Source organism: Cygnus olor, chromosome 7 (assembly GCF_009769625.2).
Source record: "Cygnus olor isolate bCygOlo1 chromosome 7, bCygOlo1.pri.v2, whole genome shotgun sequence".
Classification (NCBI taxonomy): domain Eukaryota; kingdom Metazoa; phylum Chordata; class Aves; order Anseriformes; family Anatidae; genus Cygnus; species Cygnus olor.
The window spans coordinates 20,953,439-20,981,037 of record NC_049175.1 but is presented as its reverse complement, the minus strand read 5'-3'; the positions used below and the strand labels follow the sequence as shown (position 1 = coordinate 20,981,037).

The window sequence follows — 27,599 nt, the reverse complement described above, 5'->3', positions numbered from 1 at the left end:
GGATGTGCATGCAGCAACTTCCCAAGTTCTTTAGAAACCTAGTGCTGCCTGTAAGGTGGAAACAGGGTGCAGGGTAGCAACACCACTCATAAATATATAGCAGAACATGGAAACTTAGAGATGGGGACTTATTTGTGAAGAAAGTGTGAACTTTCTCTCTCATTATCTATATACCGGTATAATCTATACCATTCCTAATTACACAGTTTTGATGGTTAGTGGTAGTGGATTTTTCTTGTTTGTTTGGCTTTTTTTTTAACAGTCTTGTACTTATTACCTATGGAATTACTGTGGAAGATAATCTTTAGTGATAATTCTGGAGAAATGGTGAGCTTTCTCATCTGCTGCTGGTTTTCCTTTCAGTACTCTACAGTTCCAGTCTGTTTCTGGGAGTCAAGAGACTTTCTTCGTGGTGGTTTATTTTTCTTGTCTGATAAAAATGTTAGGAATGATTTTAGTCAAAAAGTTATATGCAGTATGTCAGTACTTGCCATAGTGATGTCAAACAAATTGAACACTATCAACCAAAGTAGATGGTATTTTTTAATACTTTAAATCACATGCTGTTTTCAATTGCATGCATGCACCCCAGGCCAGGAGTGAACTGAGGAATCCTATCTGGTATATTTATGTGAAAAGAAGTCTGCTTCTAACACAAATTTCCAGGGACTGCAAATGTCTTTAGGGACAGTGGACAACAAGCTGGTCCTGTTTTTCCATCACAGCTGTTGGAACTATTTGTACTGAACCTGATGGCAGAATTCCTAGACCAATGGATTTGTAGGTTTGTACATTAGGGAGTAATAAAGTCTGACATACGGTCACCTGGTCTTGTACTTTGAAACAAAAACTGTAACTTCTGGAGTTAGTTATGGTTTCAACTAGACAATTCTTGTATTGGCTGTTTAGGTACCTTCCTTTGCAGGATGCTGGTGCTGGTAAATCCCAGTCATGCATGTGTGGTCATTGGTGTTTAGGCCCTGGAAGGAATGTGGGATCTTGACCCATCTGGCTGATACCCTTACAAATTAGTACTTGAAATTTAGTAAGTACTTGTTCATACAGCTCAAGGAATAGTTCAAGGTGGGGACTAAGTACTAGTCTAAGTCCTGTAGTAGCCTGAAAACTTTGGGATGCAGCTTTTGAAAATTCATTGTTTTGCTTCAAAAACTTTGTTCAGCTGCACAATTCAGGTTAACAATTGCAGTTATAAAGAAATTATTGTCAACCAAAATAACGAGCACCAAACAGCTAGTTATTTCTGTGATAATTTTCTCCCTTTGCTCTCAAGAAATTCCAGTTTGCTTTCCTTCCTTCAGCCCAAGAAGCTGAAAGGAGGAAATCATTATAACCTCATTTCTGGAAGGAAATGGCCTCCAGAGGCTACTGTCCAAGTCTAAAAGAAGAAAAGGGCTGTAGCTTGACATGTCTTTGAGGTATCTGATGATAATCTGGACTGTTTTTGGAAAGTATGTGAGAAGTCCATGTGGATGGGAAATGAGAAGGGTTGACTGCCAGGGGAAGGGTTATACTTCTTAAATCTACACCTTTAATTCTCCCAGACATGGAAACAAACAAACAAACAAAACCTCATACCTGTACAGGAAAATATTTGTTTTATTGTGTATCCAGTTGTAATATTACTGTCTTTTCTCCTTTTTTTTTTGACAGTGTAGAGCTCTAAGGAATTCTACATCCCTTTTATTTCTCCCTTAGAAAATCTTTAGTGAACCTCATGTACAGCAGGACATGGTTTTAAAAGCTTGTGGTACAAGAACACTGGCATTGATTTCTTTCAAGAAAAAATGAGAATGCTTTCACTTGTGCCATTTGCATCGGGCCCTTTCGCACATGGAAGAGCTTTAAATAGTATGCATATACATTAATTGTTCTGGCAAAGTTAGCAGTTGTCTTGATGGGAATTAATAGCCGTTATAAAACAAGTACAAACAGTCATTGCAGATCTTATAAGGTACAGCTCTATTTGCTTCTTCCAAATATTGCTAGTAAATACATTAAGGAGAATACAAATAAACTATATGCAGTAATGTATAATATTTCAAGAAGTAGAAATTCAATGTAACCAAATTACAGCAGTTGCTTTCTGATTTAGCACATGGAGCAGCAGTAGCTGGCATGGCCGTGTTAAAGGAGGAATGAAGGGGTTTCAGAACTTCATGGTTTCTGATAGCAACATGACTTTTGTGGAATTTGTGGAGCTCTTCAAATCTTTCAGGTAAAATAAATCTTTATTCTGTATTGATCTCATTCACCCAAGTTTATAAAAGAGCAAAAATTGAAATTTTCAACTCTTTTTGCAGTGTCCGTAGCCGCAAGGATCTGAAAGACCTTTTCGATGTCTATGCGGTGCCTTGCAATCGATCTGGTTTAGAGCCTACTCCACTTTATACTCATTTGAAGATTGATGAAAATAACATTGGGTTCCAACCTGATTTAGGTTTGTATAAGAGGAAAACACAGCCATTAGAATACTGAACAGCTTCATTTATTGGCCTCAAGTAAAAGTGTCCCAGTCAATCTCATAACGGCAATCAATTATAAGTTCAAATACAGGATTGTTGCCATACCTCCAGTAAGACCTGGTTAGCTGGATGTAAGACAGGTTCTCTGTTCAGAAATGAAGAAGAGGAAAAGTATTCCTGCTTTATATTAACCAGATATATCTGTAACTGGTATAGCAGAGGCAAAAAGCTTTTTGCAGATAGGCTGGGCCCAACACAGGGAGTATGTGGTTGCAGGAGCTCTGGAATCTGCTGTAGGAATAAAACAGAGAGCAAACATAGGGAGCAGAAATGAAAAGGCTGTGTGCACTGTGTCTCGTCTGGTTGATTTTTTCCTATCTGTTTTCCTAGTAGATCTGCTTTACGTGGGACAAGGGGGAAGGAAATCTCTGTCCCTCTTTACGTTCCCCAGTTACCATAATCTAAGTCTGGAGCTTTCTCCACTGTTAAAGAAAGCAGTTTTTATGCCAAGCAGCCTGTGGGGAGGGTACAGTACCACTGGCGTATGGGACTGGAAGAAGAAAAGGTCTGATCACACAGGCAGGCTATGGGATTGCACACAGCAAAGGAAAGGCTTCAAGACTGTACGTGGTTGTGAGAGGAAACAGGAGGATCCTGGGTGACACCATGAGAGATTGTGAATCCATGTTAAAAATTCTAGGATTTTGTTTATAATAATTGAACACTTATGGCAGTCTGCTCCCACTGCTTTATGTACACACTTAACACTCTTTCTCCTATCAGTGGATAGAAACAAGTTGGTTCTATTCAGATTTACTGTTAATGCTAAAATATTCAATAAGATATTCAAGTAATTTATAATTAAATATTCTACTAAGTTAAATTCTATATAATGTATATAATACACATTAATTATGTATCTTATATTTATATTTATATTATTTTTTTAAGACTTGTTGACTAGGAATGTTTCAGACCTTGGTTTGTTCATTAAGAGTAGGCAGCAGCTGTCAGATAACCAGAGGCAAATATCTGATGCTATTGCTGCTGCCAGTATCGTAACTAATGGTACTGGAGTTGAAAGCACATCACTGGGGATATTCGGTGTGGGCATCCAGCAACTAAATGACTTCCTAGTGAATTGCCAAGGAGAACACTGCACCTATGATGAAATCCTCAGTATTATCCAGGTTAGTAATACAAACATCTTGCAGGTCCTTTTACTAGGAGTCCTGTTTACTTCTGTTTTCCCTGCTTGTCTTCCTCAAACTCAGAATAGTGTATCTGTGTCATCTCCTTTCAGGCTAATGTTGTCACTACAGATTATTCTGTAAGTGTGCCCAACAATATTGTTTCAGGTCACAAAAAGCGTTTTACTTTGTAGTCATTGTTTCCATTTGGAGAACTTAACATGTAATTGTATCTTTATTGCAGGCTATAAAATTGTGCAGGTGTACATATATATACACCCATAAAAAGAAAAAAAAATCATGCAAATGAACATATTTTTTTTAGCTATATATGCTTTACCTGGGAAGGGACATCAACACTTGGGAAAAGTATTCATGGCAGTGCATCGTTTTCTTCTGTTTGTGATGACTTTTGGTAGAGATTAACCCTAACTTAAAAAATTTCCACATATTTTTCTTTTATTGTTAAAAACAAATGAATGAAAGAAAGAAAGAAACAAACAATCAAAAAAACAGACCTTAATAAAACATTCATCCTCTCAAAGTTATTTTCCAGGAGCAAATGTGAACATCTTATTCCTCTATATACAATGGCTGAAGTGATTAGAAAGTATTTAGCTAATTTTGAATACCTCCAAATGTGTAATTAGTACAATCCAAAACCAAGCACCCACTTAGCAGTTAACTAAGGTTAGAAATTGGATATTTCAACTATCAATATGTAACATAAATTTTCAAAGTTCAAAAGACATAAATTCTAAAGGAATGTCAGGGTAGCACACCACAAGTCTCTAATTGCGTTGTATTTGAGCACAATTGATAGGAAAAGGATGCATATTATAGATCCTTTTTAATTTCAGCTTAAGACCTGACTCCGCTTTGAACAGGAGGTTAGATCAGGTGACCCTTCAATGTGCCTTCTAACTTGAATGATTCTATGATCCTGCAATTAATAGTTTAGATTGCTTGTTTAGTGATTTTTAAAACAAGCATGAGCATTCTGCAGACACCACTACTACTTTATCCACAAAAAAGACTGGTTTTAGATATACTAATTAGTTAGCTCAGTGCGAAAACTACACTATGAAAATATGAAAAAGCAGTATTTCTAAAAATAATTATTATATATCTCTTACGTTTCTTCCTCCTTGTAGAAATTTGAACCTAGTGTGAATATGTGCCAGCAGGGGCTGCTATCTTTTGAAGGATTTGCCAGGTAATTAATTAAGTGATAATTTATATATATATTTATATGATGACACCAGTATATTAATGTTTGTATGACATTCACAAATACTCAGCATAGCATAAAATTTTTTGACATCTCACTTTTAGGTTTTTGATGGATAAAGACAACTTTGCCTCCAAAAATGATGAGTCACAAGAGAATGCTGAGGACTTGCAGTTTCCACTGTCATATTACTACATTGAATCTTCACACAATACTTACCTTACTGGCCATCAGCTTAAAGGGGAATCCTCAGTGGAGCTCTACAGCCAGGTATACAGGTTTAGATCACTGCATAATTTTCAACATGGAATTGTTTGTTTGACTGGCAAATCGCAGAAACGTGACCTTTTTGCTTTGTAAATCTGAATGTTCTAAGACCCCGCTTGTAAAACATTGGAAAACATGACGTGTGGGAAAGCTGCCCGTAAGCACAGTTGTGCTCAAATGTCTTTTCTAAGGCAAAAAAAAAAAAAAAAAAAAAAAGGGCTTAGTTTGAAATTCATAGCATGTAGACACCAGTCGGTCTGACCCAACCTACTAAAATTAGACTTTCCCACAGGAAAGACTGATCTAATATTTTAGTTCATTCAGATGTCAAAAACACTATTCAAATATTGTACATTGCATTGCAAAGACAAATATCAAATGGAACTACAACTTCTAAAAGCATTACTTCTAGGAATATTCTAGAGTTTTTTAGACTTTATGCCTCTTTGGTTGTGAACAGGAAAAGAATGATTTCTCCCTAGGGCATTTGGTTCTGTGTGTGTTTGTGTGCATGTATATGTATTTGTGTGTTTGTATATTTACCAAATGCTAGAGAAAGCATCAACTTCCCTGTGAGCAGTGTTTTCCTTACTCTAAATGTTAGTGACTCACCATTGAGAAGGGCTCATCTGGCATCCCATGTGCCGCTTTGCTTGGAGTTTTAAGATAGAAGGGTGAAGCTGTGTTAGGAAAGCCTGAATAACACGATTGTGTTGAATAATGTAGTTGCAAAGGAGGTTCCCATAACAGCACTGCACAGAGTGATGTGAGTATTTTATTGGGAATAGATTGGAAGTGAGATAGAGCTCAGCTGGCTCTAATATATGCATGATGCAGAAAAGCCTCTTCCTGTCCCCCAGGCAGTTGTCCCCAGAGGAGAGGGGGCATTCTGTTCTGGCTCAGTGTATCTGGCTCTTGCAGAAGTGATGGTGTGCCAGCCATAGACCCAACTGCTTGAAGCACAGTAATCTGCATTTTGCATAGGAGAAGTATTTTTTGTTGTTGTTCATGAATGTATTTGCTGAAAATGATTTTGCTTGTAGAGATGTTAGTTTTCAGTAAAATATTTAATTGTAATATAGATAACTTTTTTTTTTTAGCGATGAGCATTCTGTAAAAAAAAATAGCAATAAAAAGCACAGGGCTGACAATAGATAGGTTAGCTTATCTTTCCCTCCTTCCTTTTTTTGCTTTCTTCAATGGTTTTCTAAAAAGTAAGTAAATTTGTCTAATATCACTAAACAAGATGGCCTGGCACATTTGCATTCTGACTATCCTCATGGAAGGTGTTCACTAGAAATTATTTTCAGACCTTCTACTTAAAAAACTAACAACAATAACAAACTAACAAACAAAAACCCAAACAACAACAACAAACCATCCCAAAGCAAAAACAGCAAAGAAGGTGCAGATGCTGTGCCCTTAAGCTGTCATATTAACAACCTAGAATAAATTGCCATGTTACTTTCCAACTGCTTTTGCAGGTAGAAATATGGAAAGGTTTGTCTCCCTCTGGACATTAAGAATCCCTCCTAATATTAAAAACCCCTTTCTGCAGATACCATATGTTCCATAAAATACCGTGAATTTTCAAGCTTTATGGTATTTCTCCTAAGAACTTAAATGCTTTCTGCATTTTCCCACTAGGAAATGCAGTTAGCCAGGGACTGTAGCTTCTGTGTTTACTCTTCAGAGATTGCTCTTTCCAGCATTTTTTCTGGATCACTGGGCTTTCATTAGCTCTGCAATGCTCGTCTTCTGCTTTGATGATATGAGTCTATGGTTTCTACATGCTCACACTGTTCAATTGCATTGTAGGTTCTCTTACAAGGCTGTAGAAGTGTAGAATTAGACTGCTGGGATGGTGACGATGGGATGCCTATCATTTATCATGGGCACACTCTTACTACTAAGATCTCTTTTAAGGTATGCTAGTAATTGCATATAAAAATAAAACAAAACAAAAATCTGTACTTTTTTCTCTAATGAGGTAAAAAAAAAATGTCTACAGGAAATACAAATCCTAATAGGCTAAATCCTAATAGGATATAAACTATGTACTACATCAGACACAAACTCCTTAATTGTAAACATGGTTTTCAAATTAGTTTTTGTAGCAAATGTATGTAATTTTCTGTGTGTTTTTTGTGTCAACATAACTATAAGTAGCTGTTATCAGTTCTGTTGTAACAAGATGCTAGACTGATCTGGAGGGTCTTATTATGGAAGCATACAGTGGATTCTTCTTAGAGGGGAAAACAAATGCCCCCTTTTCTCCCCTTTTAACTGAAGTAAGTTGACTGAATGCTGGAAACTAATCACGTTCTTTCAATGACATTTCATTCTCGTAGGAAGTAGTTGAAGCTATTGATCGCAACGCATTTATCACCTCTGACATGCCAATTATCATATCCATAGAAAACCACTGTTCATTACCTCAGCAGCGCAAGATGGCTGAAATTTTCAAGGTAGACCATAAATTGTGGTAAATTATTCTAAGCACAAGCCTTAGGATTCTTTCATAATATATTACATTCTTGATATTTCAGAATGTATTTGGAGATAAGCTGGTAACAAAGTTTTTATTTGAGAGTGACTTTTCTGATGACCCCATGCTTCCTTCACCTGGCCAACTGAAAAGAAAAATCCTGCTTAAAAACAAGAAGCTCAAAGCCCATCAAACACCAGTGGATATATTGAAACAAAAGGTATAGTTCTTTCTTAGTAGGAAGCAGTGAGACCTAACTATAGCTAGAAGTAATTCATTTGTATTTTAAGTTTGTACTGTGCAATTACCTAATGCATTATCATGCTTGGAAGACTCAGAGAGGATTACAACACTTGCAAATAAGTAGACAGCATCACAAAATTTTAGTGTATTTTATTTTTATAATACCTCATGATACTATGATTAGCACCAAATGTTCTATGTGATGAAAATAAATGAAGTTTCACTCTGAGGCTATATATAACATGCTGTTCATGCATGCTCATGAGAAATAGTGAGATGCATCATGTGTGTATATGTATAGAATACTCAAGTATACTCATATACATGTATATATATGTATGTATATAAATAGTATGTTGTAATTTTTGATAGAACTTGGCTTTATTTCTTTTTTCATATTCAAGCCAGGCAATTATTTCCTTTTTTTCTTCCCTTTTGGTGGGGGATGCTGTTTTTCAGATAGATTGCAATTGGATTGATTCATTGCAAACTAATTGCTTTTACCCCAAATGTAAATACAGTTTAAAATAACAAATCTTAGGAGGTAAAAAAAGGGATTTTTTCTTGAATTTTAGGGCTTTTACTCACAGAAAATCTTTAGACTGGCATGCTTGTATCAGAATAAGTAAATCACACTGATCGTACCAGTATATGGATGTTCTTCATTCTTTAAAAAAGTTTTAAACTGATTCTAAAACAGCATACCTCAGACTGGGAAAAGGCAGTCTTGTTCTGAATAACATGCAAAATGGACATTTCCCCATAATTAATCTGGATTCATATATTTGTGTTTTTCTACCAATACATGTTTTCTTTGTATTGAAGCCCTTAGAATGGTATGTTGGTTTGATCTTGACAATCTTACTTATTCCTCACTATATGTATTCAGTACTTTCATATAAACAAAATAAGATTCAAATACTGAAGAAAAGACTTTTGCTTTTTAAAAATACTTTCCAGTAATTTAATAAGTGTTTCTGATGTGTTAGGCTCACCAGCTGGCGCATATGCAAGCACAGGCTAGCAATGGTGCTAGCAACCCTACAACTACGAATGAAGAGGAAGAAGATGAAGAGGATGAATATGACTATGACTATGAATCTCTTTCTGATGGTAACAATATATATTTGTTTACTACAGTATTTTTGTTAGAGAACTATAGCAATAAGACATGCACATATCATTCTAGTTCAGGAACAATATAGGTAAGTTGATCTTACCTTGTGATATGTACTAAATGTCCTCAGTGGCACTTTGATGCAGTAGTGAAAATAATTTGAACATATAGAGAACGTGAGTGTGAGTTTAATTCCAACCATCAGATGTTTTAACTGTGCAATGTATGCTGAATTTTAGTCTTTATGGATTATTTTTATGTTCATTATGAAAAAAATATTATCTTCATAGTGTACTTTATCTACATTCACCTGTATTGTCTTTTCGAAGGAGTCGAGACACTTGAAAGTTCAAGGTTCGCTACAGGCTTAGTCCTTGCATCTGCCTGACTGCCATTAATCTAAGACGCAGATTCTTCAAAACCCTCTGTGGTTGCTTTCTAATCCCAGAGACCCCTGAAATACCTATTTTAGTTCCATTTTCAGTGTCAGCTGTTTGCTTCATGCATAAAGGTAGAGAAGCTACTGTGTCTGGGCTTGTTCAAGTGAACAGGGAATAACAGTTTATGAGTATTTGTTTTTTGTTGGTAATTTTCAGGTAATATATTAATGTAGATCAGTGCATTTGAACAATCATAGAATCACAGAATGGTTTAGGTTGGAAGGGACCTTGAAGATCATTCAATTACAACCCCCCTGCCATGGACACAGAGGGACACCTCTGTGGCTTTTGAGACCAGGTTGCTCAAAGCCCCATCCAGCCTAGCCTTAAACACTTCCAGGGATGGGGCATCCACAGCTACTCTGGGCAACCTGTGCCCAGTGCATCACCACCCTCTGAGTAAAGAATTTCCTCCTAACATCTAACATAAATATCCCCTCTTTTAGTTTAAAACTATTCCCCCTTGTCCTGTCACTATCTGCCTGTGTAAAAAGTCACTCTCCATCTTTTTCTAAGCCCCCTTTAAGTACTGAAAGGCTGCAATGAGGTCTCCCCGGAGCCTTCTCTTCTTCAGGTTAAACATCCCCAGCTCTCTCAACCTGTCTTCATAGGGGAGGTGCTCCAGTCCTCTGATCATCCTCCTGGCCCTCCTCTGGGCCTGCTCTAACAGGTCCTTCTTGTGCTGGAGTCCCCAAACCTGTATGCAATACTCAAGTGGGGCCTCAATGATACAATAGTGATGCTGCAAGTAATATCATGCTCTTTGGGAAGTTAAATGCTGCAACATTGTTAAATAATTCCAGATATGAGTCACAAAACTGACCAAATGGACAAAAATTTATAGATATGCTTCAGTGTAGACAAATATAAGGTAATACATAAGGTAATATATAAATATAAGTGGGAAAGAAAAACAAAAGCTTGCTATGTGATTTGAAATTCTACACTGGCCATAACTACTTGGGAGATCTTGGAGTGATTGAAAGTTCCCTGAAGTCCTCAGCTTGGTGTATGGTGGCAGCCATAATAGCCAATAAAATATTGGTGATCATCAGGAAGCGTACTGAAAACAAAACACCTTTTTGCTTCTGTATAAAACCTTGGTTTGCCACAACTTGAGTTCTGTGTCCAGTTCTTGCCTACAGATCTTGAGAAGGTTATCTTGGAGTAAGTCAGAGGAATGGCAACCAAGAAAGCAAAGAGAATGGGGCAGTGGCCTTGCAGGAGTCTGAAAAGGCTGGAATTCTTCATGTGATAGAGAAGAGAACTGAGGGTTGATTTGGAGAATATGAATGACGGAGTAGTGGATAAAAGGGAGTACAACACTGTTACTCATGAGGTCTAGGAGGCTCTCAGTAAAACAAGTAGATCGGTCTAAAAGGGGTAAAATAAAGTATTTTTTTTTTAAAGTGCAGCCGGTAGTAAACATCTGGAATTTTCTGCCACATGAAATTGTAGTGAGACAAACAGTATCAGCAGGGCCAAATATGGATTGGACAAATTTATGGACAGAATTATAAGTAAAAGTTATAAGTAGAAATGTACAGTCCAACATCCCTAATATTCAGCAATTGTGGATGTTGGGGTGGTCCAAGGGAAATAGACTATACATAGTGCTCTCTTTAAACAGCATCTCCTGTTTCCACTGTCTGAAACAGAATATCAAGCTATTGGTCTGATGCAGTTGGGTATGTTCTCCTAGCTAAACAGTACAATATTTTACTTATTGAACCATTAAGTCTTATACATACCTATTTAAGTTCTAGATGTCATGTTCAAAGTTGTGATGCTTGAGCATATCTTGCAGCACAGTCAGTCTCTTTACTTGCTTCTGTGTTAATGATTTTAAAAAATTATCAAAAATTAATGAACGCAAGATCTGACTGTTGCTGCCTGCAGGATTCATGCTAATTATTCATGCTAATAGAAAAATTACAGTTTAATTCTGGTGCTACCTGCAGTTATGTTTTGCTAGAAAGTAGGCCTAGCTGCCTATCTGAGTATTCTTCTTGTGTGGGGCAGGGTAGAGAGAGCATAGCTGAAAATTGCTGTGAAAAACTTGGGTGTTTGTTAACACGTTTGCAAGGAAAATATTGCAAGCCAACCGCAGTAAGTAATGTTTGAGCAATGTTCTAGTTAAGAGAAGATTTGAAAAATCTGAACCTAGCAAGGAACATTCACAGTGTGCAAAATATGAAGGAATCTGAGGCATGATCTACTGCCTTATTAGAATTATTATTCTTTGGGATCTTTATTTATGTTGATATTTTGACAAAACTAATCTAAATAGTCTGTAAACCTTCTAAAAGATTTTCAGTTTTATATTTCTCACTGATCCTTTAGGTTTGTGTAAAGCTAATAGTTTTACAACTGACACTTAATTTTCATTTCTCTGGCTGTAAATCTTAATTTCCTTTACTCTTATTCCCTCTCTGACTTCGTTTCCCTGTAGCTGATGTCCTTAATGCTTCTCCTGCTCCTAACAGCCAGGAAGGTAAAGGCCATTTGGTTGAGCATTTTAACTGCATGAAATCAGCACTGCATCTCCAGCCTGTTAAAAATGACCATGTGAAAATATGGTTTCTACTTCATATTAAAAATGTAATCAGATACTTTTATATCGCATTGTTAACTGGTCAGGAACTGTTAGAAGGCTGCATGTGTGACACTGGTTATGCAAAGAAAGAATATGGTCAAAGCATCAGGAATATCAGGAATAAAATCAAACCATTCCTTTTGTGACAGTTACAGTATATTGATCCAGAAAGACTAATTACTCGGTGTATTATTCTCTGATAAATATGCAGCTATGAAGATGAATTGCTATAGATGTAAAAAAATATTTGTGCATGGTGAATGTAAGGAGGAGAAAGCCAAAACATGCTGTTCAAAGACACATTATACATATTTGATGTGGTTACTTGTTTGGACCAGCAATTCTTTGTTGTTATGGGGTATCAGTTGTTTTCAGATAGCAAGCTTGAAGAAGAAATTTTAATTCATTAAATTATTTTTTTTAAGCATCTTCTGAGCACAAAAGGATGGGCTTTTAAAAAGCGCAACATATTAACCAAAGCTGAGCATTAAAATTTTTAAGTAGAAAATTACTACTAAAAGAGAATGCTTTGACCAGTAAATGCATTATTCTAGCATCTGATTATTCAGATAAAATTCATGGCATTATCCACAGATACTGTTAAATCAACTTAAATTTCCAGGTAAAATTGTTTGGCTTTATGTTTATTAAAATTCCATTAATTTTTAGATAACATTCTTGAAGACCGACCTGAGAATAAATTATCAAGTGACAAGCTGCAGTTTGAATATAATGAAGAGACTGCCAAAAGAATAAAGAAGGCTGATTGTGCTACTTACAGTAATAAAGGAAAGGTAGTTCTGCTTTTTTCCCCCTTCCTTCTCAGCCCCACTTTGATATATAATCAACTTTAACGGGATTTGTACAGCTTAGATAATTGAGATATCAGATGGTAAATGCACTTTAATGAAGACAAATAGTAGAAGGCATGGAAACACAGCAGAGAAAATAAAGTAAATAGAATAAACATGCAACATACCATTCAAGTAAAGTGTTTAGAGGTTATTGGATGTATAGGTCATTTGGCTGAAAATTTAGCTGTTGGTGCTGTCAATAACTGTCAATAAAGGACTCAATTGAAGCTAAATTCTGAAGGTTATTGAGATATCTGTTTTCTACTGACATTGACAGAACTGAAAATTTCATCTGAATATTCAGTGTCTTTGTGTTTCTAAATAATATAAAATGTTCTACTATGATATCAAATAGCCACATTACTATTTATTAGCCAAACCACTGCATTGCTGTAGTTGTAGTTTCTCCTGAAAACAGATATTTTTTTTCTAAACGTGCAGAAATGACTCTGATTGAGGCTTTTGCACACTGTCCCAGTGTCAGTGACAGGAATTGATGCATAAACCAGAGATCTGTTAGGTGAAGACAGCAAACTATGTAGAAAGAATGAGATAAAAGATTTTAAGGACATAAGTAAGATATGCCAGAGTACTTCCATATGCAGTAATTTTATTGTTGTATGTTATTGGAATTGTCACTTAGGTTTACGATATGGAACTGGGTGAAGAATTCTACCTTCCACAAAATAAGAAGGAAAGCAGACAGATAGCCCCAGAGCTATCAGATCTCGTCATTTACTGTCAAGCTGTAAAGTTCCCAGGTAGTACCTCTCTGTTTTACTGTATTAAACTTTCTAATTCTTTGAGATACTATGTTTATGTTTTGAATTGCTTAGCACAAGCTTTTTTAAATTTAAGTAGTTGAGGATATTTTTTTCTTGATGATTTGGTAATCTACAAAATAATAGCTTCTAGCTGAGAAATTACATACTTCAGTCCATCACGAGAAGATATATTGCTTGCCATATTAAAATGTTTACAAAATGGAAATTTCCCAGTCTTCGCAATTTAGACAACTGCTTCATTACGGCATGACAGATGAAAGAAAGCCTTATCCTAAGAGCTCTGAATTTCCATGTAAAGAGGTACTAAATTAGGAAGGAAAATACTCTTAAAACCTTGCATGAAGAGCTTGTCACGTTCTTTAAGTGATCTCAGTTTAGCATTTTTCACTTTTACCTACAATCTGCATTTTCTGTCCTTTCCTAAGTGGATAGGAAGGGAGCCATTTGTTGGGGTATTGCAGAAAGCTCAAACCTTCTGAAGTTCCTTAGATTTTCTGACCACTGGGCTGAAGAAGCCAGTGGGGATAGCTCCAGGAAGAAGGAAGACAAAGCAGCCTTTTCATGGGGTGGGTGAGAACAGCTGACTGTGCACTCACACACACATCCCCAAACACACACACACTACGTGGAAAGGGTTAAGGAAATAAGAGTGTCTTATTTTATAGGGTAGGAAAAATAATGTTTGCAAAGCAGAAGGAGAGGGAGTAACTGAAGAGATCACTGATAGTTACTTGTACAGTACTGAAACATGACGTTGTGTGTGTTTTGGCTCATGCTTTGTACATAAATACTTTTAAATTGAGATTTTATTGTTTATTGAAGTGTTTAATGTTTTGAATGAAAAATCTACATTTTAATGGAATGATTCTCTGTGGAAAAGTTAGCAATTCTGCCAAATCATGATGTTATACAAATAGAACTATAATCAGGTTAGAGAAGCTAGCCAAACATAAAATAGTGTCAAATAGGCAAGATAAACATGCTGAAAAATGGAGAGACATTCTTTTATTATCTTTTATAACTTTAAGAATTGTAGGTGTTACTTGTAACAATAATGACTTCTAAAAATTCAAATTTGATACTCTTTAATGAAGTCTACAATGAGATATCTTTCAAATAAAATATTTTCTTTTAAAGAATGATATTCAAGATTAAACAGAAATAATTTACATTGTTCCGAGTATTTTGACACACAAAGAAGTTATGGTGATCTGTGATAACTTTAAAATATATCAGGTTTTTAACGTAAGTTCAGTTAGAAACAGAAATATTTGCTCTCTATATCACATTTTTTCTTGCTTTAAAGGGCACATGAATAGACCACTTGAGAAAAAAAATGAGTTCTGTTCACAGATGAACACATGAAGCTACAGGAATTAGTTTTCCAACAAACTCGTGTATGTTTCCCCCTTTGAGACAAATACTACCTTCTCTGCAACACATGTAGACATCAAAGACCGCCATGCTACTGATTTGATTCTTCTGCTCAGCTGGAGGTCACAGACATAGTGAATTTCCTTCCTCAGCTCAGAAAATGCAGGACTTTTGGAGATAGTGAGGGCAGGATCATTGTCTCAGTGGCTGACCAACAGTGTGAATACTTTATTTGTCCTGTCACCATATACTTCTATTCTGTGTTTACAACTGTCCATGTCTCTGAGCGTTATTATTTGTGACTATAAAATGAGACAAGGACCATTATGTTCACTAAGCCTAGTCTACTGAGTAACATGGACTTCCCAAAGTGCTCCCTCGTTGAAACAGAATTCATCGTGTGGAGAAAAAACATTTCTTGTTTATACAATCTCTGGTAAGGAGGAACCCACCACTGCTCTTGGTGTTTCAGTGGTATTTGACCTTTATGGTCCTTATTTAACTTCAATTTCAGTCTGTCATGTATCAATGTGCCATTATCTAAGAGAATTAGATAATGTTCTTAATGTCTTTTGGGGTCACCCAAAATGAGGGCAGTGAAGTATACCTGAGCACAGTATTGCTATAACTCATTTGCACATGGCTTGTTGGCTTGGTGCTGAGGATTCCTATACAATGTGTAGAGAAAGTACGTGAAAACAGGATCCACACAACCAAGTGCAATGAGCAGAGAGTCACGTAAGGTAACCATCATAAAATTCAGATACCGTCTCCACTGTATCAGACTATCTGCCAGTATGGTATCAATTTTGAAGAAATTAAGGTGAACATAAAAAATGGCACTGTACTGTAAAGTACTGTAAATTATTTTCAGGGTCTGCAAACCTGCAGACTAACTGGCTGCTCATCAGAAACACGTGGCGAGATAGGGACAATTATAGTTTGACCTGTTACTTTGGCATGGTTAGAATAAGAAGGGCAAGGGAGTTTGCCATCCTCTGGATTAAAACTCCAAAAGCAGTAGAGTAATATGCTTATGTCTAACAAGAGAGGCTGGCACTAAATTCTGTAACCTGAAGGATATAGCATAGGGGTTGTAGGGAGATACGAAACATTTGCTCTGTTATCGTGGTGGTGTGATGGAATCTAAGTCAGTCCTGCTTTGACCAGGGGATTGAACCAGATGATTTCCAGGTCCTCTCCAACCTCCATTATGCTCTGAATTTATGATTCTATGAATAGGTGATGCTATACTTGGGAGCCCACTTTAAATTGGAGTGAAAAATGGAGCTTACTTCTGGGAGGAGGCCTGTCACTTGCAAAGCATGCCCATGGGAAAGACTGAAAGAAAACTCCAAGCTGCAGCTTACCCTGTGGCCATCACATACAGTTCATTTAACCTTGATGTTTTGCATTGCAGTCTCTGGTGATTTATGAGGTTAGTCTGTTTCCTCAGTGACAGTCTCCACAACAGGATTTTGAAACCTGGATCTTGTGTGCCAAATCCGTTTGATCCATTGAAAACTGGGATTAAATTATTCTGGAAGGACATAGTGCATAACTCCTCTTTCTTCTAGTCACTTCGTATTCCTTGATCTCAGCTTCTACCATCTTCTATTGTTTATGTGTATGCTTTGGCCCAAAGTGATAGTAAGTCTCCAGCACTGAAAACATTTATGCACATACTAAATTTTACTAATCCAAAGCAGTTCCGTTGAAGCTATCAGCATAGTTTTATGAAGTACATGTAGACGTGCCATAAAGATTGAGACCTGAAAATTTACAGCTGTGGGCTTGACTTCAATAGAACAGAGATCAGTGTATCCTCTTTGTGATTTATATTTGTAGATGAAATATAGGTATAAAGCCAGACGGTCTTTAGGCAGGTGTGAATTGATGGGAGTACATGAGGATCATTTTCTGAGTCACAGTTAGACATATAACAGTGTACTTTGTTATATTTTATATAAAAGTACATCATGGGTCTCTAAGAGCATCCCTCACCTCTTTGCTGTGTGTGTTAGAATGAGTATCACACGTTTTGACTTAGATTTTAACTTTGGTCTGCCATGAGCTCTCTCAAAGTCAACAGAAATAAACTGACCTTAAAGTGAATGAAGTCTGTTTATTTCACAGGGATTTAGATCACGATTTTAATGATTATTTTGTTGGAATGTGTATACTTGAATAATAGCTATAGTAGAGCTTTCCAGCTCCACTTCTAGCATGTATTGGCCACTACATGCTTAATGGATTTCACATACCTACCATATTTCTCACCAGTGAAATACAAATAATTAAGATGACTCTCAAAACACCTCGAGGTTAAACTGTTTAACCATCAGGCCTTTGGGGTTTTCCATTGCATTATGTCTTTAAATCATATTTTTGCATTTATTTAATTGTGTAGCTACTGTATCCTAGATGAATACCATGATATTCAGTACTGTACAGATTTTTTGCTTCTGTAGAAAGGATATTTCTTGAAATTACTCTTAGGATGAATATATTGGGACTGTTATTACAGATTTTTTTTTAGTATTAATTAGGACCATTTGGCAATTTGACGCACTCACAACTTTCTGAAGCCAAAAAGTAAAATGGAGAAGTTATATCACAGAGACACAGGTGTATATCTATCTGTATTGCTTCATATACGTTATATAAACATTATATATACAAATATATATATATTATATGCTTATATAATATATAAAGGCATGTATGTATTAAGGATGTTAAAATTAAATTATGGAGGAAAATACACTCCTTGCCCTGTTTACTATATAAGAGGAGTATTCATGCCTCAAAAAATAATGTAAAACGGGATGGAAAATGTCGTGCCCTCTTGGTCATGTTTTTTGGCTCATTTATTTTACATTTATGGGAACAGGCTTGTCAACCCTAAACCCATCTGGCTCTAGCAGAGGAAAAGAAAGAAAAAGCAGGAAGTCCATTTTTGGCAACAATCCTGGCAGACTAAGCCCTGGGGAGTCAGCTACTCTTGCCAAAGCATCTGGAAAAGGTAAAGTTAGCATCTTCTTTCATCAGTCACGTGGAATGACTTTGTACCAGACCAAGTTGTTGAAGATCATATACTTCACAACGTGCAAGATATTGAACTCTGGAATGTTTTTTTGTTAGCACAGCAGCTATTACAGTAACACTATTATAGCAAGTGTTGAGTGTATAGTAGTGGAATGTTAGAACAGGATTAATTGGTCGGGAAAATAAGACCCTAATTTATAAACGATTCAAAACCAACATATATTTTAAGTACTCTATCTTCAAGTTTGTATTTTAAGAGATACGAATTAATATTTTTGAAGTACAAATGGAAGGCAGGACTATTGGGCTGGATCCCAAAAAGGATTTTTAGCGTCTGATGTAGGACTTAGTTACCTAAAATTCAGCCAAGTCCAAACGTGTAATTGTGCAAACTCCTGTGTTCCCCCTTAGAAATATTTAGACTCCACAGGTGAACTCCAATTTGTGAACTTGGGAATTGTACTTCTGCATATGAACAGATGTAAAGAAACACAAAGGAAAGTATAGAAAAGGTCCTGGAGCAGGGATTGAGCCCAGATGGCCTGCCTTTCAGTTGAATGCTGTAGATGGAAAGTTACAGAGCTGTACCCTTTCTTGTGCTCATTTTCTGGTCCAAAGAACATTGCATTTCTTTCAGCTCAAGTGCCTGGCTGCAGCAGACAGGTTAGGTTCCCTCCAAGAAACCAGTGACCTACAAACAAAGAACTCTAGTGCCTAATTCTTAAGGTTATAAGTATTTTGCTAGACTTGTCACCTAACTCTTAGGGCACTGTATAAACTGCCTGTTAGGAGACTTACCAGATGGCTTTCAATCTTGCCTCCCTTCCTAATGTAAAATGTATAAATGAGAAGAATGGCATAGTGTCTCCCAGAAGACCCTACAGCTGGGTAAGTACATGATAGTTAGGGATGCAAATCCTACAGAGGCCAACCCTACAACCCCGTGTTTGGACTTCAGTGCTCTAAGTATTAAATCACAGTATCGTTCCAATATTTAAACATTGTTTCCTCTCGTAGATTGTTCTTACTGTACAGGAAGGAATGTGACATTTATGCTCAATGGTATCATTTTCCAGGATCATCTTTTTCTACTATTTCCAAAGTATACGCAGACAGCTCACTAGAAAACATTGAATTCTTGGAGTCTCTGCATCTGCAGCTGTGACTTGAGGGCATTGTTAATTTTCCAGGTCCTTTTGATGTGATGCGGCAGACATGGGAAGACCCTTGCTCTCCTTACAATTCTCCAGCTTCTCTCAGTGCTATCATAAGGACGCCCAAATGCTATCATATCTCCTCCCTGAACGAGAACGCTGCCAAGCGGCTGTGCCGGCGGTACTCCCAGAAGCTGATCCAGCACACCACCTGTCAGCTCCTCAGGACATACCCTGCTGCCACACGCATCGACTCCTCCAATCCCCATCCACTCATCTTCTGGCTCCACGGTGTACAGCTCGTGGCTCTTAACTACCAAACAGACGGTATGGGTACTGGAACACACAACTTTTTATATATTTTAAATGTGAATTAGGTCCTTGGAGTGTGAAACTGCATTTGACCTTCAAGGTATCTGTCTGTGCTCCCCAATACAAGCAGCTTCATACAACGGCAATCTAATTCTTAAGAGCAGCAATTCAGGAGCTTTATGCTAATGCAAACATCTCCTGATACCACAGAAATGTTGGGACCAGCAACAACTTCAGTTTTTATTCTATTGCTGAACACTTTTTTTTCCCCTCAATATAAGTGGCTGTTGTCCCCTTATGATAACTTCAAGTATAAAAAGGTAACTCAAGTACAAAAAGTATATATTATGTATATATTCTGATAGTTTCAAGTATAAAAAGGTAACAGTTCAGTAACTGTTTTTATTAGAAGTGCTGGATGCTGGTTTAATGTTGGTCAGAACATTTTTTTTCTATCCTATGTTGTATTCCCACACCTTTTCAAAGGTGGATCTGTTAGGTTGCCTACAAAGCTAAACAGATGATGCTTTTTCATTATGTAGTTCATGGCAAATATCTAGATACTTCTCAGAGAATGGGTTTAGGCGGGTCCTACAGTTGGATAAAGACATCAGAAAGGGATAGAAGAGAATGAACTATTCTTAGAGTTTTGTATAACTTACAATTGGACAGATTGGGTACATAAACTATAGCTTTCTCTGAAAACCAAACAGGATTTGATAGTACTAAAATTGGAAAAATATATATATATATAAATATTTAAAACGTGTTGTCTTCACTGTTACTGATTTTCCACTGTACCATTGCTATGTGTCAGTTTTGGCTGCCTTACTTTCACAGATCTTCCTCTGCAACTTAATGCAGCAATGTTTGAGGCTAATGGTGGCTGTGGATATGTTTTGAAACCTCCTGTTCTGTGGGATAAAAATTGCTCAATGTACCAGCAATTTTGTCCGTTAGAAAGAGATCTTGATAATAAGGAGCCAGCTATATATTCTTTAACAGTAAGTACATTAAAAGGGAATTTCATACAGCTGAATAGATTGTAGTTAAACGCTGCCTATTTCAGTCTTAAACCAGCGTTACAGTCATGCTTCTGTGTGAAAAGACAGAAGCTTTAATTGCTGCGTTTACTTCTGAAGGCCAATATATGTAAAAGAAATTGGAGGGGGAAGCAGCAAATGATCACCTTTATTTTATTTTATTGGCTGTTTTGTATCCATAGTTACTTTCACTGTTTCCTTCACAATGTTTGTCAAAATCCAGTCCTGACAACATTTTCTCTGGGACTACACAACTGTATAGAAGTACACTTGTGCCTGGATGTTTCACATTTGCGAACACTTGAGAAGCGGCACAGAAAGTCACTGTGAAAAGCTGTACTGAATATTAAAAAAATATTTTCAAAGAAGTTATATAATCCCATATATCATTCACGGATTTATGGCAAAAAGTGCTATTCCAAGAAGCCAGTCCCTTCCAGGAAATGTTTCATAAAACTGAGGTTCATAAGAATCAAGTCTCGCAGCCACGGTAATTGCAAACCTGATTCTTCTGCTGTGTATATCAAAGCAAGCCAGAGGTCAGTGCCATTACCCAGAGTAACTGAGAAGAAAATTTGATCCGTTTTGACTATGTTACTGGGACATTCTTTCTGGATTAACTTTCAAATGCCTTGAATGGTTACACTCACGATATATAGTATATTTTTTTCAGAGGAAAGATACCATAGCAAGGGCATGTGGGGTTTAAGCACTGCTGCTTCTGAAATTACTGCCCTGGAAATTATGAAAGTAGGGGAGCACTGTAATTAAATCAGTGTGGTAGCAAACTACTTAGGGATGTGATAAAAGCAAAGTTTAGCTCAGAACTGTGACAGAAAAGAATGACTCAACTAATTCGTGTCTCTGTGTACTCCTCGGCTTCAGATCGTGTCTGGACAGAACGTGTGCCCTAGCAATAGCACAGGAAGTCCGTGCATCGAAATCGATGTGCTCGGGATGCCTCTGGATAGCTGCCATTTCCGGACCAAACCCATTCATCGCAACACTCTGAACCCAATGTGGAACGAACAGTTTCTTTTCCGGGTTCACTTTGAAGATTTGGTCTTTCTTCGATTTGCAGTTGTCGAAAACAACAGCTCAGCTGTAACGGCTCAAAGAATCATTCCACTGAAAGCTCTAAAAAGAGGTAACACAGTTTGCAGTAACACCTTATACCAAAATGGCCCAGCAGATTCCTGGACTGAATCCTGCCGGAGGGATATTTTTAATCAGCTGGTTGCCTTCTTCTGAAGGATTCAGGGAACAAATACCAGGCAACACACTTCACCTTCGCAGTGTGATGCTGGTCTAATACTCACTAGGAGCTGGAGGATACCCAGTGACTTGTGAGAAGCCCCAGATTTGAGATGGACCGCATGCTGTTGGGGGGCGTGTGCTGATCTCAAGCTGTGGTTGTGAGAGCTGAGGCTGTGTTCAGCTCAAGACTTGCTGCTCCCTTGGGAAGACCAGAGTGGTGTCACTCCACTACTTCCTTTTGCCCCAAAAATTCCTATAACTAGTCATCATCAGGGCAGAGGAAAATTGTACTTCTGGCAGCAGTGGCAGTAGGAGAGGTGAAAGAAAGGTGAACAAAGATTAGAGAGAGACTAAGAAGCAGCAGTAGTTCTACAACACCGGGAGAGGGAGTTTCCATAATGCCAGCAGCTCTTGAGCAGAATGGTAAAAAATAGTTTCAAGTTTACTTTATGCCACTGCAATACAACAAAACAGTCCTAGCATATGAGAAGATCTGGCAATATATGTACATTTCCTAGGGAGACTGTGTCCTTGTTTCATTCATATTCTAATATTTAGCTATTTCATGTATGAATATACTGAATATTACAGCAAGATAAGGATAGACAGCTATATGAGCCACTCAGCAATTCAAAGCATTTGGTTTATGCTATTTTGCAGACAAGAGCGGTAATGCAGTATTTTTCCAGTGTTTTTAATGCTATAGATATAGAAAATTCTATCTTTAAATACAGCAAATCTGAGATTTCCATTTCCAAGCCTTGTGTCCTAGTATGTGGCAAAGTACTTACAAAATTTTTTTTTTTTCTTTTTAGGCTATAGACATGTCCAGCTCCATAACCTGCACAACGAGGCATTAGAAATTTCTAGCTTATTCATAAACAGTCGGAGGATGGAAGAAAGTCCTTCTGGAAACACTGCATCTATGGTAATTATTATTATTATTTTTTTTTTTTGTAAATGCCATGTATTTTTAACTTAATGACTGCTATGGTCTGGAAACTTTTAGAACCAGACTGTTCAAAGATTTTAGCCCTTAAACTTGCACATTTTTCAGAAGTTCCTGAATGCCTAATTCTTCTGGGCTTCAGTGGTAGTAAATTTATCCCACTGAAACTGTGGGAGGGTGAAGATTTTCCAAGGCTGGCTTACAGTATATTTGGGTATAGCACAAGAAGAACACCTGTGCTGGAGAATGAGTGTGGTTGAGCAGTAAGGTTCAGAGATGATTCCTTTATGGATGGATCATAAGCAATGCATTCTGGACAAATTAAAAAAACAAAAATGCAAACTACCAACTACTGTTTCCCTTGGCATAATGAGACTAAAATTGTAATCTGTTACAGTAAAGGGTGGAATCTGTATTTGCACAAATACATACTTATACGTGTGTATATGTTCAAATGTTAACGTTAAACATAAAACTTTATGTTTATATGTACAAATATGCACACATGTATACATAAATGCACGTGTATGTATGCAAATGTGATTTTATATATATATTAAGAAAGCCCTTAATATTAGGTTATCCGGGTCACTTGTGTTGCAGTGTTTTTAAGCGCGTACGTCGTCATTTTGCTTATTGCTGGAGTGTTAGGTTTTATAGCAGGTGTTATCTTCCTGCAAATATGTGCCAAACACCTAGCTCAGTGAATCAATAGGGAAGAAAGGAAGAACAGAAATGGTTTTGGGGAAAAAAGCTTTATAGCTTTTCATCCAGTCATTCATACTTTGAATTCAAATAGTCTGAGTTCACCTACAATGTTTCAACAAGTGAGTGATGGAGGTGTACTGGTTGTTCAGTGGCAGTTTATGTACCCTCACTGTAGAACTTCCTTTTTCTTCTTTCTCTTCAAGGTAGGGTGGCATGTTTTGTTTTTATGTTGCCGTTTTTTTTCCTTTAAACTCCTTGATCTGTAGTGTAAGAACCACGTATTAGCTAGATAGCTTTGCTCTGTTAAATTCCTTACAATTTGTGTACAGTTTCTCTTAATGCAACCTAAAAATCATATGCCTGTGTAAAAACAATCAGTAACCTGTTGAATATTGTCTGAACAGTTGTTTAGCTCAGGTGAAAGGAAAGCCTCTGTGCCTTACAAAGTGACAATTCATGGAATTCCAGGCCCGGAGCCTTTCACTGTTTTTAACATAAGTGGGGGGACCACAGCTGCACAGCTTCTTCAGCAGGTAAGCTGCCCACTGTATTGCACGCTCTGATTGCAAGAATCCAGGATAACTTCGTTCTCAACATGCATCTCCCTGCATGTCTCACATGAAGAATTGTTGTAGTTCATTCAGCACAGTAAGTTGTTTTAGAAATGTATTACTATGGGATTAATTGCATTGCGAACTCAGAATATCTGTGATTTTTTTTTTTCCAAATCTTGGCTTCAGACAATCGGTTTGTAAACTCAGAACATATTCCCTATTAGTATTTTAATGTTTGGGCATCTGAGAAAAATAATCTTTCTGACTGACAGAGTCAGTGGGCTGTCCTTAGAACAAGGGCAAACTTTTCTGTGCATGTCTTTGAACTTGAGCATCTTAGGAATACAGAGTAAAAGTTAGAGGGCTAAGTTCATGAGTAGGAAAACCAGTTAACTCAACAGGGATTGTTATTCCAGCAGTGGGAAAAGACTGTACTGTCCCGGGATTATGAATAAATTGTCTGGCCAGCCAAACAGAATAGAAGTAAGCTTAAATAGTACTGCCTTGTCTGGTATAGTTGAACTGCCTGGCTAGTCTAAAGAGAACAGTACATTACCCCCGAGTAAAATATCTGAATAATAAATAGCACTTCAGAAATCTTGCCTACACTATCAGAATAGTTACTGATTCTTAAAGCTTCTTTATTCATATTCATTTATAAGTACTGATTATACAGTGTTTATATTTAGCATTCTAATTGCTGTGTGTTTATTGTGGTCTGTCTTAGCTCTTGGCTACCACAAAAGGCACCGAATCATGTGCTGCAGACTATTTTCTGATGGAAGAGAAAAGTTTTATATCTAAAGAAAAGAGTGAATGCAGAAAACCTCCGTTCCAGAGAGTAATTGGTTCTGAAGAAGGGCTAGTGCAGCTTTTGAACAGCTGGTTCCCAGAAGAAGGATACGTTGGAAGAATTATCTTTAAAACCCGAGAGGAAGTAAGTCTGTTTTAGATTAATTGTTATTTACAAAGGTAGCTAAAAATAGCTGTTAGAACCAGGAAACAAAAGCGCATGGTGTTTGTTTCACTACTTGGCAAGTAACGTCAATGCTGTGTACACCACTTACAAACAGACATACCGCTGAGGGAGCACAACTGGACTTCATGCACCTGTCAGTAAGTGTACCTGTGCAGCACTAAGCTCTAATGTCAGCTATATGGTGTTTAATCACTGACTCAAAACTGCAATACCACTAGCTTACTGTTTTGACTGATGATAATTCTAATTTAATGTAAATAAAGATTTTGACATTATAGGAAATGAATATAAAGAATGATAATAGGATCATAGATAGCAGAACTCCAGACTACACTTATCAATCAGTTTAGATGTCAGCAACTTTTTCATTCAGAAAAAAATTAGAAAGGATTTTACTATTAAAGAACTTTAAAAATCTCAGTAGATTTTAATTTTTTTCAATGACAGTCTAAAATAATGAAATAGGTGATTTCTTTAAATTTGAAGTAGGAAGAGGGAGAGATTACTTTAGTTTAAACTATTGGCAAAACACCTACAGCTTGCATATATGCTAGTGCCCAGGCTTGTGAGAAACAAAAAGTAGGAGAAAGACACTTAACGATCTAATTTTCAAAGGTATTTCATTTGGCCAGCTCTGCATGTAATGTAATTGCTTCGTCTGAACACGGTGAATTATGTACACATATGTTTGTATACACAGAGTTTACATACACAAATGACAGAGACAGTATTTACATGAAAAGTCTTCAGGCATCCTTTAGAATGAAAAAATATGCACAGCTATATTATAAATTTTATACGATAAAGTGTTTTCAACTCTGCTTATTTTAAGACCTTTTGCTAAATCTTCGGTTTGACAAATTACTATTCTATTACACAAGTCAGTATTTTGTTTTCCTTTGTTTCTAATGTTTAGAGCCAAAATTACAAAGACGACATTTGTTTGTACAAATAGTAGCTTACTTACTTAATTCAGTTGACCGCGACACTTACTTTTTAAGTATATTCACCCACAAATGTGTCACTGCTTGAACTCCAGTCTTTCAGAAAACACAGGTTAAAATCTGTGTTAGCATGGATGAAAATTATGCTGTGGTTTTGGCCTGTGATGCTAGTACCTCAAAGCATTAGCTGTACCTTTCAGCTCTTCTGCAGAGAGCAGTGAACTCATTTTTACGTAATGCGGTCCTAAGCACTACTTGCCTACTATGAAAAGTACTTCAGACACCAATTTTAGAAACACAGCTATTAATTATGAGCAATATTGACTTGTCAAAACTGGTTTTATATAGAAGACTTTCACTTAATGAAATAGAGCCAGGGCAACAGCACAGTCTCTGATTTTCATGTAATGAAAACTTTTTGTGACCACCAGCTATTAATTACACTTTGAAGTAGTTGAATTTGGCTTTTTTTTTTCCTCTAGAATTTAAATGAGAGAAATGTCTTTCAAGAAGCAAAGGAAGATGTAGCCATCACCTCTGAGGATGACAGTTTCTTTGTTCAGGTACACGATGTCTCCCCAGAGCAACCACGCACCGTCATCAAAGCTCCCCGCTTTAGCACAGCTCAGGATGTCATACAGCAGGTAAACAGCACGCCACTTCCATTAACGGGTTCTGTAGTGTGTAGGCTGATTTCATGCAAGAGAGGTGGGTTTTGTTCTCGTCACTAGCTGAGGAATCTGTCTAGTAAACTGCATCTGAAATAATGCCTCCTTTTTCTTTTCCTTCTTTTTCTTTCTGCTTTTAAACAGACTCTTTGTAAAGCAAAATACTCCTACAGCATTCTGAGCAATCCAAATCCAAGCGATTATGTCCTCTTGGAAGAGGTGACAAAAGAGCCAGCAAACAAAAAGTCCTCAACATCTAAACCATCTCAGAGAATTCTCTCTGACCAAGAGTGTGTGTTTCAGGCCCAAAGCAAGTGGAAGGGAGCAGGAAAATTTATCCTTAAACTCAAAGAACAGGTTCAGGTAAAAGATCAAATACTTTGCCGTAGGTTTTATAGATGGTACATGGTCAGCTCAATGGGAACATACTTTCCATAGGAGGGAGACACTGAATGGTCAAATGAGATTTTAACTTACTTTGTTTCTTGAGGCTTGTTCCAGACTTCTGTCAGTTCTACAGTTTGCAGGTTTTGGGGTGTCATTTGTTTTTTTTTTTTCCCCCAAACTAATTGCATCACCACAAGACATACGGCTGCAAAAAAAAAAAAAAAGAGTTAAGAGGTGCTGCATTTAAAAACTCTAACAATTGTTTTAAGTCTGAATATAGTATGATTTTTTTTTTAACAAAGCAGAGCCTCTTGCTGCTATGCTTTCAGGGCCATGCTGCCACCTCTTGTACTTGTATGACTGGCTAGTATGAGGGACTCAGTACTCCCGCTTCACATCTTTATCAATATTTATTCAAGCCCAAGATCAAGAGGTACACAATATCTTGCAGGAGATGCCTTAAATCTTTACAGGACTGGCATGAGGCTGGGTGGAAGTGGCGCAGCAGAGAATAGACTGCTATAGACA

At 37.0% G+C, this 27,599-nt stretch overlaps 1 protein-coding gene across 4 annotated transcripts in view; it reads left to right on the top strand.

The window, feature by feature from the left end:
- Positions 1-27,599, top strand: part of PLCE1 (phospholipase C epsilon 1) — a 154,804-nt gene that overhangs the window by 124,484 nt on the left and 2,721 nt on the right. For 2 of the 4 annotated variants that reach the window (XM_040563384.1, XM_040563382.1), the window contains 21 exons: positions 2,114-2,236; positions 2,322-2,458; positions 3,435-3,673; positions 4,828-4,889; positions 5,009-5,174; positions 6,990-7,097; positions 7,523-7,639; positions 7,721-7,879; positions 8,892-9,015; positions 11,912-11,953; positions 12,725-12,849; positions 13,553-13,670; positions 17,962-18,093; positions 19,307-19,597; positions 20,423-20,586; positions 21,511-21,772; positions 22,698-22,810; positions 23,944-24,072; positions 24,821-25,030; positions 26,499-26,660; positions 26,829-27,047. In XM_040563384.1, the coding sequence (XP_040419318.1) occupies positions 2,114-2,236; positions 2,322-2,458; positions 3,435-3,673; positions 4,828-4,889; positions 5,009-5,174; positions 6,990-7,097; positions 7,523-7,639; positions 7,721-7,879; positions 8,892-9,015; positions 11,912-11,953; positions 12,725-12,849; positions 13,553-13,670; positions 17,962-18,093; positions 19,307-19,597; positions 20,423-20,586; positions 21,511-21,772; positions 22,698-22,810; positions 23,944-24,072; positions 24,821-25,030; positions 26,499-26,660; positions 26,829-27,047 (3,202 nt within the window). The remainder of the gene's footprint in view (positions 1-2,113; positions 2,237-2,321; positions 2,459-3,434; positions 3,674-4,827; positions 4,890-5,008; positions 5,175-6,989; positions 7,098-7,522; positions 7,640-7,720; positions 7,880-8,891; positions 9,016-11,911; positions 11,954-12,724; positions 12,850-13,552; positions 13,671-17,961; positions 18,094-19,306; positions 19,598-20,422; positions 20,587-21,510; positions 21,773-22,697; positions 22,811-23,943; positions 24,073-24,820; positions 25,031-26,498; positions 26,661-26,828; positions 27,048-27,599) is intronic. The other 2 variants (XM_040563385.1, XM_040563383.1) reach the window with 1 other exon arrangement.